The following is a 12,787-nucleotide window of genomic DNA, read 5'->3' as shown; positions in this document are numbered from 1 at the left end:
GGAAAACAGTCTGGCAGTTCCTCAAAGTGTTAAACATAGAGTTATCATGTGACCTAGCAAGGTTACTTCTAGGTACACATCCAATGGAAATAAGAATATGTGTTCACACAAAAATTTGTACATGAATGTTCATAGCAGCGTTATCCATAAAAGCCAAAAAATAGAAACAACCCAAATGTCCATCAACTGATGATTGGCTAAATTAAATGAGGTATATCCATGTAATGGAATATTATCTGGTAATGAAAAGAAATAAAGTATTTATATGTGCTACAACATAAATGCACTTTAAGAACATTATATAAAGTGAAGGAAGCAGTTCACAAAAGACCACATAGTGTATAATTCCGTTTATATGAGATATCCAGAATAGGCAAATCTATAGAGACAAAGTAGATTAGCAGTTGCCTAGGGAGAGGTAGGATGGGCTGGCAGTGGAGTCGGGGGAAATGGGAAGTAACTGCTTACAAGATTTCTTTATGGGGTGATGAAATGTTCTAAAATTGATTGTGGTGATGGTTGCATAACTCTAAATATATTAAAAACCTTTGGACTGCATACTTTAAATTGGTGAATTGTATGGTATGTGATTATATCTCATTAAAGTTATTATTAAAAAGATACATAGGCATATGAGTAAATATTTTAATTTTGGTGATTAAATTTCAATTAATTCTCTTCTTTTCTATGTCTGTCACAACAATCCATGTATTCACTTAGATGATCCATGTGTGTATTTCCATGACCACTGTCTTAGCTTTATAACGTGTAACAGACTAGACACAAGATGAGTAGATATATTTTACAAAATCTATCCTTTTAGAACATTTAATTTAAAAGAAAATAAATTAAAGAAGTGAAGACACCTAAACTATCTTTTTCCTTCTTCATTGTAGTCATTACATCACCTTCATCAACATAGCATCTCTGCCGACCACTAGCCGTTTTACCCCCAGTATTTAATATATTTGCCATAAATCCACTTTATCAGAAATTACATCATTACTTTTAGCAATACATTTCTAACAGTGATCTACTGTCTGGTAGCTCCATAATTTGTTTGCTACTGAAAGCCTAAATGTTAATTATAGTTAAATCCATGGCAACCAAGAGAACTTCATGTTTCAATTGTTTTGTACCTACCCCTTTTGAATCAATCACTCCAGGTTTTGCATTAAACTTCACTGTCTTCAATCGGGCACGTTCCTTTCTTTCCACCCTAAAGAAAATTGAAAATAAACACTTTATCACATGGCCAGACATTTACAATTAAGTTTCTTATTAAACGAGGAACATTTCTTCTTATCCTACAGCACAAAAAAAATACATTCTAAAATATTTCTCTTCCTTTGTTTAGAATAAAATGTCTTGGTATAATGTCTCCAAGCTACTAACATATCCCTTGAAATTTCTGTGTTACATGTACGGACAGTCACAGTATTTAGAAGGAACAAAGAGGTAAAATACCAATATTTGTTATTTAGATGCCTGAATAAATCAATCAAAATCTACTGCAAGAAATCACACTCCACAGAGATGAACACTAAAAGTGGAGACTACGTAAATTTCTCTCCTCTCCTCATCTCTCCTCCCCCTTTCTTTTTGCTTTCTTTTTATTCCATTTCCTTTAATAACACTTGGGTATTTATCTTCACTTAAAACCCAACATGTTATAGATAATCTTGAATTTTTCCTTTTCCCCAATGTCCTTATCCGGTCATCTCTGCAGATGTCATCATTTTACCTGGCCCTGCATTCATTCATCAAACACTCGTTGAGTGCCTACCCTCTATCAAGCAAGGAGCTGGGGAACAAAGAAAAACAGTTTAAAAAGCATGACTGCAATGAACACACAGTAATGCGCTCTTGGCAGGAACAGAGACATAAACAAAGACTGAGAATGCTGCATAGTAAGACTGCTGATAGCACTGTGGATGCATCTATCTCATTGGAGGGTGAAGAGGGGTGGAAAGCATTGGGGTGGGCTTCTTGGAGGAGGTGTAAATTTATGTGAGACTTGAAGGATGACAAAGAGTTGTCAGTAGGAAAAGTTCAAGTTCAAGGAGATTTTCCCAGAGAGGAGGAACAACATGTATGGTGACTGGAGGATAGAAGCAAGCCAAAGATTGCAGGAAGATTCTGGTACAGGGTATATAGAGGATGAGGATGTGAGTCTGGAGAGGTGGTGGGGCCTCCTTATAAAGGGTATCCATCCATACTAAGAATTTGGGTTTTTTCCTTGGGGAATCCTCATGATTTATTAGAGGATATAACACAGCGAGGAGATGGAATAGATTAGCATTGTAAATAAAGGACCCTGGTGGAGGAGGAAGAAAGACTGGAGGAGGGAAGGGACCGCAGGAAGCAGGATACCTATTTAGAAGGTATGGTCATAATTCGGGCAAGAAATGATGACAAATGATAACGAGGTAGAGGAGAGGGAAGGGCTTGAGAAATATTTATAAAATAAAATTGGTAGGACTTGTGTCCGTTTGAAGGCTGGGGTTGAAAAAGAGGAAAAGAGAGGAATTTAAATATCTCCCCGATTTTTTTTTGAGCGTCTCCAGTTAGACATGATCATTCCTTCCTCCAATCCACACTAGCACTTATGTGGATCTCTACATCGGTAATATCTCCTGTTTCCTTGTATTTTGTTTATTTCACGTTGTACACACAAGGCTTTATGTTCCTTGAGGGCAAGCCCACATAGCACTCCACAGTGTATTACAGCAAGGCCTCGATAAATAACTATTGAACTAAAATAACATTCTTTGTATTGTTTTAACATGACTTCTTGTTTAAATAGGACTAGCTCTAATTTCAAAAATGAAGAAAGAAAACAGAGAGGAAAAGACGTGAATCTATAGAAACTTTATGAAACCTGAGCTATTCATAGATCAATAATTAACAACATACTCCTTTTTAACTGAGAGCTCTTTTGTGTTTCCAGCTGAAACACAGTGAAGATCAGCGTTTCTATAGTTACAGAACAGAGTTTCAGAATATATTTATTTCAGCATGAGAGTAGAATATTTGAGTAGAAACAGCTGAGCAAAAGTTTAATCTAACCTCAGATATTAAAGCAATATGTTCTACTGAGAGCTCCTCCTCACGTCCAACAACAACAGTTGGTAGGAGAGCAAGGAAGACTTCAGATAAGGTAAGCTGCCAAGTGGGAAGATGCTCACTGAGAAAACGCCTGTTCCGACCTACTTCAGCTTTTCTTAGTTTCAATCCAAGTGCAAATGTTAATTCATAGGCATCTCTTTGAATCCTTCCAAAACTGCTGTCGTAGCCCTGACTTTATCCTGGCCTCTTTGCGTCAACCAGCCTAATTATGAGAGACACTAGTTCAGTAGATGATGCCAAAATGACTGTAGCATGTAGAGAAGACATGGTTATTTGATTAGGCTGTGCAAACAAGCTCTGCATAAACCCACAGAACTCACACGGGCCCCAAACATATGTAATATTAGGCTGAACGCAGTAGTCTATTTTAAGAAGGCTTTGGACAGAGTATTCTAATCTTCCCCCCTGGTTTCTGAGTTCATTCTTTTCAGATTTCTTAAGAAATGTCCCTCCGAGGCCATTTTTAGTCATTCATCCCTTAAATCTTAGAAGAGTTGCAAAGAATGTTGTCAGATTTATGGATAGACAGACAGACACATGCATGCACACACACCTAATATTTGCTACAATTTATTATTAATCTTCAAACAGGCAATAGAAAAAGTAAAAAAAACAATTTTTAAAGCCTTGCCATATAGGTGACATGGGTTTGGTTCACTCATAAGGGAAAGTTGGGAAGTTTTGCTTTCTACTTGGGTTGAAAGTCTCATTAATAATGAGAATAATAATAATTGTATAAGTGGTGGCTAAGGTTTTAACATATAATTATTAATGAAAAATTCCTTCACATTCACGTCATCCCATTTGGTCCCTGCAATAATCAAGTGATAGAGGTATTATCGACTCTGTTTTGGGGCTGGGAAAGCTGAAACTTGAAGCTTGCCAAATTAGAAAGTGGTAGAAATAGGGCCTGAACATGTATCTGCTAACAGCTAACCTTAGTATCTATCCACATCCACTCAGTTTAGGAAACAGCATTCGAGGACCTTCTATGCTTCCCTTTCCCAATGAGAATTCTCAAAAAACATGAGATTTTGGATGGGTCATGTACAGGTTTAAGGCCAATAAAATTCCTTAGAAGTCTGGGCTGAGTTTTTCACAAATGATAACCAGCCTCCATATTCCAAATGTCCTGAATTAAACAAACCATAACTGAATTCAAGCATATAGTCACTGAGATTATACTATATCAGAACAGGCTGACCTCAAAATTCAGAATACATTTGTTTTTAACGCTGAAATTCAGGTCAGCTAAATGCTTGTTTGCAATATTACATCACAAGTATTGAATTGATTTCTCTCTTCGGCAGTCTCTTTGCATTCACCGCAACCTCACCGTGACTGTGCTTTCCTGTCACAGAGGCCCACTCTTGGGGCTCTCTGCAAACTTCTCTCCTTGGTAGCAGTGGCTGTGGCTTATCTTTTCTTCCTCATCTGCCTCACCCTCATCCTCTCTCCTAGGGCTTCTTGGGATGCACATGGATAGTTTCTTGTTGAAATAGGGCCCAAAATAATGCTGTGTTCTTTTGAGCACCAAAATCTGAAGAAAGGGAAATAGCCATTACTTGAGTATGCACAAAAGTATTAGAGGCTGTGCTAACCACTTTGCCAATATTATCTATAATCTGTACAGTGATCCAGGGCTTAAGATGGAGCTGGGCGTATAGTAGGCGCTTAATGAATCTTTGTTGAATGAATGAATGAATGAATGAATCCTCAAGGATGCTACTAGTTCTTGACCTGGATGTGAAAACTAAGACTCAGAGAGTTCAAGTGACTTGCCCAATCGATCAAGTGTTTCTGATACAAAGTTGTTCACCATTTCATGACTTTTTCACTTTGTAAGAGTCTATATCAAAGTTTATAGCATTACCTTTTCTAACAATTTTACTAAGTATCCTTTGGCAGAAACAGATATATTAAGGTCCACATATCTTTACCTAAGGAAATGGTGGACCACCTGTATAGAGAGACTGAATCTCTATAAGAAGTATTGCTTAACTTCTCTCACACTCGAGGCAAACAATTAATTAGATTGTTTAAGCAGAAATAATCCTCTCCGCCCTAGTTTGGTCACTGACCAAAATTCTGAAAATATAACTGGATGGCAAAATTTGAGCAATCAATTCTGACATCTAGTATCTCCAGAGAGTACCAAATGGTCATGCTTTAATGAGCCCAACTGTCTCCCTCTGCCCTCTCACCCATCTCCCATCTGGCATTTTCAGGTTCTGGCCAAACACATAATGAGTCAGGCTTGGAGCACTGACTGACGGTGGGAGCATCATTTGCTGCTGGGTGTACATTTGCCTGTGCCCCACAAGGCACTGTTGTAGGAAGAATGGAAATGCCATCCACATTAGTGGTCACGGGCTTTCTGTGAAGGCTAGGTGAGTAAGCCCTTATGCAACGCTAAGTGTAAGCTGTCATCCAAGAGCTCAGATGACCAGTCACTGTGGGGTAATGAATAGAAACTTGGATTAAGAGACTGTAAAACAAATCCTAGCTTTGTCACTCACAAACTATGTGATCTCAGAGATTCTATGCTAAGAGCCCAGGTTTTGAAATCACATAAGCCTGGGTTTGAATTCTGCATCTGCCATGCCAGCTCTGTGACTTAGGGCAGGTCAGTCAACCTCCTAGGATCTCAGGTTTCATGTTGGTAAAGTTAGAATATTAACACAGATTTCAAAAACTTATGGTGAATGTTAAATGAGCTAATACAAGAAAATTGTTTAGCACAGTGCCTGATACATAGTAAGAACTCCTTAATTGGCAAGGGCTCCTAGTATACTGTCAGTGAGGTGGAAAGCCATCTGGTCTCGCTACCAGAGAGACCTGGGTTCAGCCAGTAGCTGGCTGTGCATCCTTGGGCAAGTTGTTTGACTTCTCTGACCCTCAGTTTCCTTATAAGGCTTTTGTGAAGATTAAATGAAACCGTGCATTTGAAAGCACCTGGCACAATACATAGTTGGTGCTATCATCAGATGGAATTCATCCCTCTGTCTGCTGCTCTTTCACTTCTCCTGATACCTGCTATGTTTGTGTCTTCCAAAAATTGTTTGTTGAAGCCCTAATCCCCAGTGTGGTGGTATTTGGAGATGGGGCCTTTGGGAGATAATTAGGTAGGAGGGTGGAGCCATCATGAATGGGATTAATGTCCTTATAGGAAGAGACAAGAGAGAAATGATCTCTCAGCCATGTGAGGATACAGCAGGAAGGCCATCTGTAAACCAGGAAGAGGACTCTCACTGGGAATCCAGTTGACTTTGAACTTCTCAGTCTCCAGAACTGTGAGAAATAAATGTCTATTTTTAAAGCCACCCAGCCTGTGAAATTTTGTCATGGCAGCCCGAGTTGACGAGGACAGTACCTTTATTTATGACATAGCCCTCATTGACCTAATCACAGTGTAGCTATGCCATAGTTACATGTTGGTCCCACAAATATTGGGCTCCAGACAGTGACCGGATGACAGCACCTGGCACACAGATGCTGTTCAAGCAATGCTTGCTGAATTAAATTTTGTCAAGTCTTATTTTTGTAACTTTGGAAGGCAGGATTACATATAAGTTAACAGCATCAATTCTATAGCCTGGATTCAAATCCCACTTCTGCCACTTACCACCTGGGCAATTTCAGGCAAGTTAATTAACCTCTCTATGCCTCAACCTCCTAATTTGTAAAATGAGAATAAAAATAATATCACTTCCTTTGTAGGGTTGTAATGAGGTTTAAATAAATTAATTTGTAAAGGGCTTAGAAGAGTGTCTAGCATGCTCTAGGAGTGTTTTGTTAAATAAAATTTATTCGCCATCATCAAAAAAAAGAGAGGAGGGCAATAATTTTCATACTCTTCACCTTGGTTTCATTGGGATGATTAAATGGAATCATCAACTGAGAAACATTTTTATAAAGGGTAAAGTCATACACTGATGTTATCCAGTATGACATTTTCCCAGACCAGCTCTACTAGATGCACTGTACTCAGAAAAGGGGTGGAGAGGAATTAAAGATTGAAAAAATAACCCCAATCTAATAGTAAATCATATATATACCAGCTACCATTTATTCTGGGCTGTAGTTTTAAGATGCTGAGTGTAGTGATAAATGAGAGTACCTCATTTAGAAGTAAAGCATTAAAGAGCAGGCCCAGGACAGGCTCACGACAGATTTTAAATTGCATTAAAATAAATGCATAAGAACTGTTCATGGGTATGATGATAAGTGATTTTTTATTTCTTCTTTATACTTTTCTAAATTGTTCCACTTTTCTACAATGAAATGTGTTACTTTTATAAACATTTAAAACAACAATAATAACATTTTTTGAAAGACTTAAAATCCTAAGGGAAACATTTGACAGAAATTCATTTATGGCATAAACACACACACACACACACACAGAGTTGGGGAAGCTACCGCCCCCTTCATGAGATAGATGTGAATAAGTATCAGTATTAGAGAGAGTAGACAAACTTCCTTTTCAGGCCGGCTGTAGCATGGTTGTTAAGATGGTTTTCATCCAAAATAGGAGAGATAGCCAACGTAAGGGAATTAAGAGATACAAACTTCCAGTTATAAAATAAATAAGTCATAAGGATGTAATGTACATATAGGCAATCATATTGGGAATACAGTCAATAATGTTCTAATAACTTTGTATGGTGACAGATGGTAACTAGACTTGTGATGGTGATTTCGTAATGTATATAAACACTGAATCACTATGATGTACGCCTGAAACTAATGGGTCATTGTATGTCAGTTATACTTCAACAACAATAAAAATAGAATGATCACCAGCAGATGAAAAATTACGCCAAGAGGAATAGCACCTAGAATATTCCTTAGGGAGAAAATGATGCACAATTGAACAAATGTAGGACCATTGACACGATTGACTAGTATCACAGAACCTCAGGATTGGAAAAGGCCTGAAAATCATAGTTCTACTCTCCCATCCAAAGCTTGAATTCCTTTTATAAATTTCCCAACATTGGATCTTCTATTGTCAGAATCACCTGGAGGCACTTACAAACAAATACAGACTTCCAGGACGCACCCCAGACAGAATCTTAGTGTGTGTGTGTCTCTGTGTAAGGTGGGGGGGAGGGGTGTCAGAGAAGGACAGAGTGGGCATACTCTGGGTGGCTGAAAAGCAAATACCCTGCAGTAGCAAAGGCAAAGGCATTCTTACCTCCGTTTGCTGGGGATGACTCCCATCTCCTCACTGTCTCCCTCCAGGGTGACTCTCCTGGCTTGCCACCACTCATCATCAGAGGCGTTGATAACATGGAGAATATCTCCATATTTAAAACTAAGTCCTTGACTTGGCAGCCCACTGTCCTTGCTCTTGTCATAGTCAAACATGGCTCTGGAGGAAATGACAAGAGAGAACTTCATTATGAATCCCTGGCAGCACGGATTTAGGATTCACCATTTTGATTATTCACTCCCACCCTGAGAACCCACTGTTCATTTGATGCCATCTCCCTAGACTAACTCCCAGAATCAGAGTCCACATTCCCACTGTCTTGGTCACAAATAGAGGTTACTTCTTACTTCTCCTTGAAGGTTTCAGAGGCAGCCTATAGACCCCTAAAACTGGGGTACTGCTTCTTTTCTGGGAGACCATTACATGTGACAAGGTGCTAACCGGAGATAGTAAGGCAGTTTAGTACCTAAGTGTGACTTTTTTCCCTCCCACTACAATCAAATTTTAAAAATCACTAAAAGGAAGGAAATAATGAAGAGAACACAGACATATTTCTGAATGAAGTATTTTGTGTTATAAAACAAATCCTCTTATATGTATCCGTCTGTAGAACTCTTTCCTTTATAATAGGGGAAAAATGGTAACAAATGTCCACCCACAGGGGACTGTAACCGTTCCACCCACTGGAATATTGGAGCATCACTGAAATTGGATGGTTGCGGAGGGTAAGATAATGACATGAATAAATGTCATTTCAAAACGCAATAATGAAAATATATACACTTATGTTTATGTGTGTGTATATATAGATTAGATTGAAATTATATAAAGACAGATCTTTTTGCTTCCCTAGAATGCTGAACTTATCTCATCATTGCATTTATCATTCTGAATTGTAATTCTTGCTTTATGCATCATGTTTCCCCCACTAAAAAGCATTTGCTGAGCCTTTGCTGAGCCCAACACACTGTAATATGTGTGACTGGTGGAGTGAGAGAGTTGGAAGCAGAATTAAAATGACTCCTGAGACCTTAGTAACTAGCTGCTGCCTTAAGAAACTGACAATTTGTCTCAAATCCTATATTGTCCGCCCCTTCCCGTATGCCCCCCCCCCCCACAAACCATCGCCACACACAGATAGCATTTGACGCGATTTCTCTGGAAAGGCAGATTTTGCCACCTCCCTTTTTATTCCCCTTTGATTCCATTCTAAGAATTTCTTTAGAGTGTAACTACTATGTGTGCAAAACTGGCTAGATCTGGGGAACAGATTTGCTAAAATCACTGAGGACCAAGCGTGGCTCTTTTCCTTTCTTTCTTCTTCTTCTTCTTTTTTTTTTTTTATCATGAAAGAAATGTCACATCTGCTGTCATGGCAACCAAAAAGAGCTGAAGACAGCATCTTGAGCTCTCAAATACTGCAGGAAAAGTTGAATGACTTGCAACACGGCCCCTCTTCTATTAACTCTGTCCCCAAGTGATGGGATATAGGGAGAGTTTCTCGGTCTCAGCTCCCGGAATGATTCATTCCCAACTTGACCATCTACATCTTCCATACAAAAGGCTTCAGCAAAACCCCAGCCAGGAAAAGGGGGCTGAGAGGGTGGAGTCCCACTCCTGATGCTGTCAATTCTCTGGCTGGGTGATGTGACATAAATTAACAAACATTCCTGAGCCACAGGTTTTTAAATGCAAAATTAACTCAATAACTATATTCATATGGAGCTGCTGTGAACATTAATAAAGTAACGCATATGAAACACCCAGCCACAGTAGGCATAGTATAGTGGTTAAGCATCTAGATTTTGGGGGGCCAACCTTGTGGCATAGTGGTTAAGTTCTCATGCTCAACTTCTGTGGCCCAGGGTTCGCAGGTTCGGATCCCAGGTGCAGACCTAGCACTGCTTGTTAAGCCCCGCTGTGGTGGCATCCCACATACATAAAATAGAGGAAGATTGGCACACAGGTTAGCTCAGGGCCAATCTTCCTCACAGAAAAAAAAAAGAAAAAGAAAAAAGAATATAGACTCAAGGGTGACACTGTTAGGGCCACATCCTGGTCCTGCTACTTCTTACTAGTCATATAGCTGGTTACCCAGGCAAATTACTTAACCTCTCTTAGGTCTCAGTTCCCTCATTTATAACATAGTGATGATGATAACAGCACCTCCATGATGGAATTGTTATATGGATGAAACATTACATTAGGTAATACACGTAAAGCAAGCACAACAGTCAGGACCTGTGAACTGTTGCTGTTATTATTATTATTATCTTTCCTTTCGAGTGTATACTCATAAAAATTCTTTCTACAGATTCTACTTTGTGTGAAAAAGAGTTAACATTGCAATCCTGAGACTGCTGTCCTTAAAAAGGTCTATTTGCAGGGCCAGCCCAGTGGTGCAGTGGTTAAATTTGCACATTCTGCTTCTTGGCAGCCTGAGGTCCGCCAGTTTGGATCCTGGGTGTGGACATGGCACCGCTTGGCGAAATTCATGCTGTGGTAGGCATCCCATGTATAAAGTAGAGGAAGATGGGCACAGATGTTAGCTCAGGGCCAGTCTTCCCCAGCAAAAAGAGGAGGATTGGCAGTAGTTAGCTCAGGGCTATCTTCCTCAACAAAAAAAGGTCTATTTGCAAGGATGGCCCTTGGCTGATATCCGGGAACTTAGATTTTGGGATTTCTCACTATTTCCTATTAAGAACAGCTCACTGTGCCTAAACTGCATAAACAATATCATTCATGCTAAACACTTCCTTTTCTTCTGGGAGTCTGGCATTGCAGGACGTGCCAGGCAGACAGTGCCTGTGTGAACAGCCCCCAGTAAAAACCCTGGACCCTGAGTCTCTAATGGGCTCCTCTGGTAGACTACATTTCACACCTGTGTCAGACTATTGCTGGAAGAACTGGGGTGACTCCGCTGGGAGAGGACTCTTGGAAGCTCGCACCCAGTTGCCTCTGGACTTTGCCCCATGTTCCTTTCCTTTGCTGATTTTTCTTGTATCCTTTTGCTACAATCAGTCATATTCTTGAATGTGACTATGCCGAGTCCCATGAGCCTTCCTGGTGAATCATTGACCCTGGGAATCATCTTGGGGACCCCTCAACACACTCTATAGGTTGTAAAGCATGTTCACATACACTGCCTCACCTGTGACTCAGTCCACTCCTACAAAGAAAGTACGATGGATATAGTGTGATCCTCTTTTTACAGACGAGGGACACACCTAACGAGGCCCACTGACTAATCCCAGCATACAGGGCTTAGGGGCAGCAACCTCCGGCTCGAGCTTGGGTCTCCTAATCCCAAGTCCTAGTTCAATGCTCTTTACCTTATTCCCCGCCCCTCAAACTGTGAGGTGGTGGAGGCGGTGACAAGGTGGCAAGGATGATAACCACAATGGCAACCACTACTTATTCCCATATAGGGGCCTGGCACTTTGGTTCATTGTCTTATTTGACATCATTACAACCCTAAAGGTAAACATTAGTATCCTTGTTTTATAGCTGAAGGAAGGAGGCTCAAGATGCTAAGGGACCTAACTCAGTCACACATCCACGTGTGGTAGAGACTGAATCTAGAATAAAGTCGGTCGGACTCCAGAATCCACATTCTTGGCCATTTCATTCGGCAGGCTCAATTTCCCAGCCTGTTGCCCTCTGGCCACGTTCAGGATTTAGCAGTGTCGGAACTTTTAATCTTCCTTTCAGCGCTGACCGCCTCTTCCCTGCCAGATCCCTGAAGTTCCCTTACTGGTCTGTTCCTGTCCCAGTATTTCTTATCCTGAAAGTCCTTGAACCTCTGGTTTGGCTCTAGGCTCCTTCCAGATGTAAAGTGTGGGGAACGGAGATAGAAAAGCCATCAGGAAAGCTGGCAGGTGGTAGTCAATAGGGTTTGCAAGTTTCTAACTGTGTGATCTTAAACAAGTTACTTAACCTCTCTAGGCTTCAAGTTTTCTTAACCATAAAACTGGCATAATAATAGCACCAGCTACCTCAAAGAGTTGTGATGAGGATTAAATGAAATAATATATGTAATATATTGCAACACCAGGCTGGCGCTGGTGAGTGCTCAATAAATGGTAGCTACTATTACTATTATAATTGTTATTCTGAAAAACCTACTGGGCTTTGAGTCAGGGGATTTGGGTCCCAATTGTGCCTCTTTGTAGCTGTCTTGCGGACTGTGTATAAAGACATCTAAAACACCTTTCTATCCTCAGAACCCACTATAGCGCTGGCACAAAGTACATCCTCAACACAGGTTGTGGAAATGTTTCAGATGACCTTTCAAAGACCTACTTCCCTCAAGCGTCAGCATCCCCATGTGTAAGGGAGAGGAGTATAGACTGTTCCTGAAGGTTCCCACCAGGTCAGACATTCATTCTACAGTGCTTCATTCTATTCCCAAGAGTCCTTGAGGGTAGGTTTCCCACTTCT

General features: G+C 40.2%; 1 protein-coding gene across 39 annotated transcripts in view; it reads right to left on the bottom strand.

Moving 5' to 3' along the window:
• DLG2 (discs large MAGUK scaffold protein 2) overlaps window positions 1–12,787 on the bottom strand; it is a 1,809,506-nt gene that overhangs the window by 58,349 nt on the left and 1,738,370 nt on the right. For all 39 annotated transcript variants that reach the window (XM_044753763.2, XM_070490530.1, XM_070490528.1 and 36 more), the window contains 2 exons: window positions 8,330–8,506; window positions 1,144–1,219 (listed from right to left, as the gene is read on the bottom strand). In XM_044753763.2, the coding sequence (XP_044609698.1) occupies window positions 1,144–1,219; window positions 8,330–8,506 (253 nt within the window). The remainder of the gene's footprint in view (window positions 1–1,143; window positions 1,220–8,329; window positions 8,507–12,787) is intronic.

This window comes from Equus asinus, chromosome 20 (genome assembly GCF_041296235.1).
Source record: "Equus asinus isolate D_3611 breed Donkey chromosome 20, EquAss-T2T_v2, whole genome shotgun sequence".
Classification (NCBI taxonomy): domain Eukaryota; kingdom Metazoa; phylum Chordata; class Mammalia; order Perissodactyla; family Equidae; genus Equus; species Equus asinus.
Note: the sequence above shows the minus strand (reverse complement) of the source record. Positions and strands in the feature narration are given on the sequence as shown.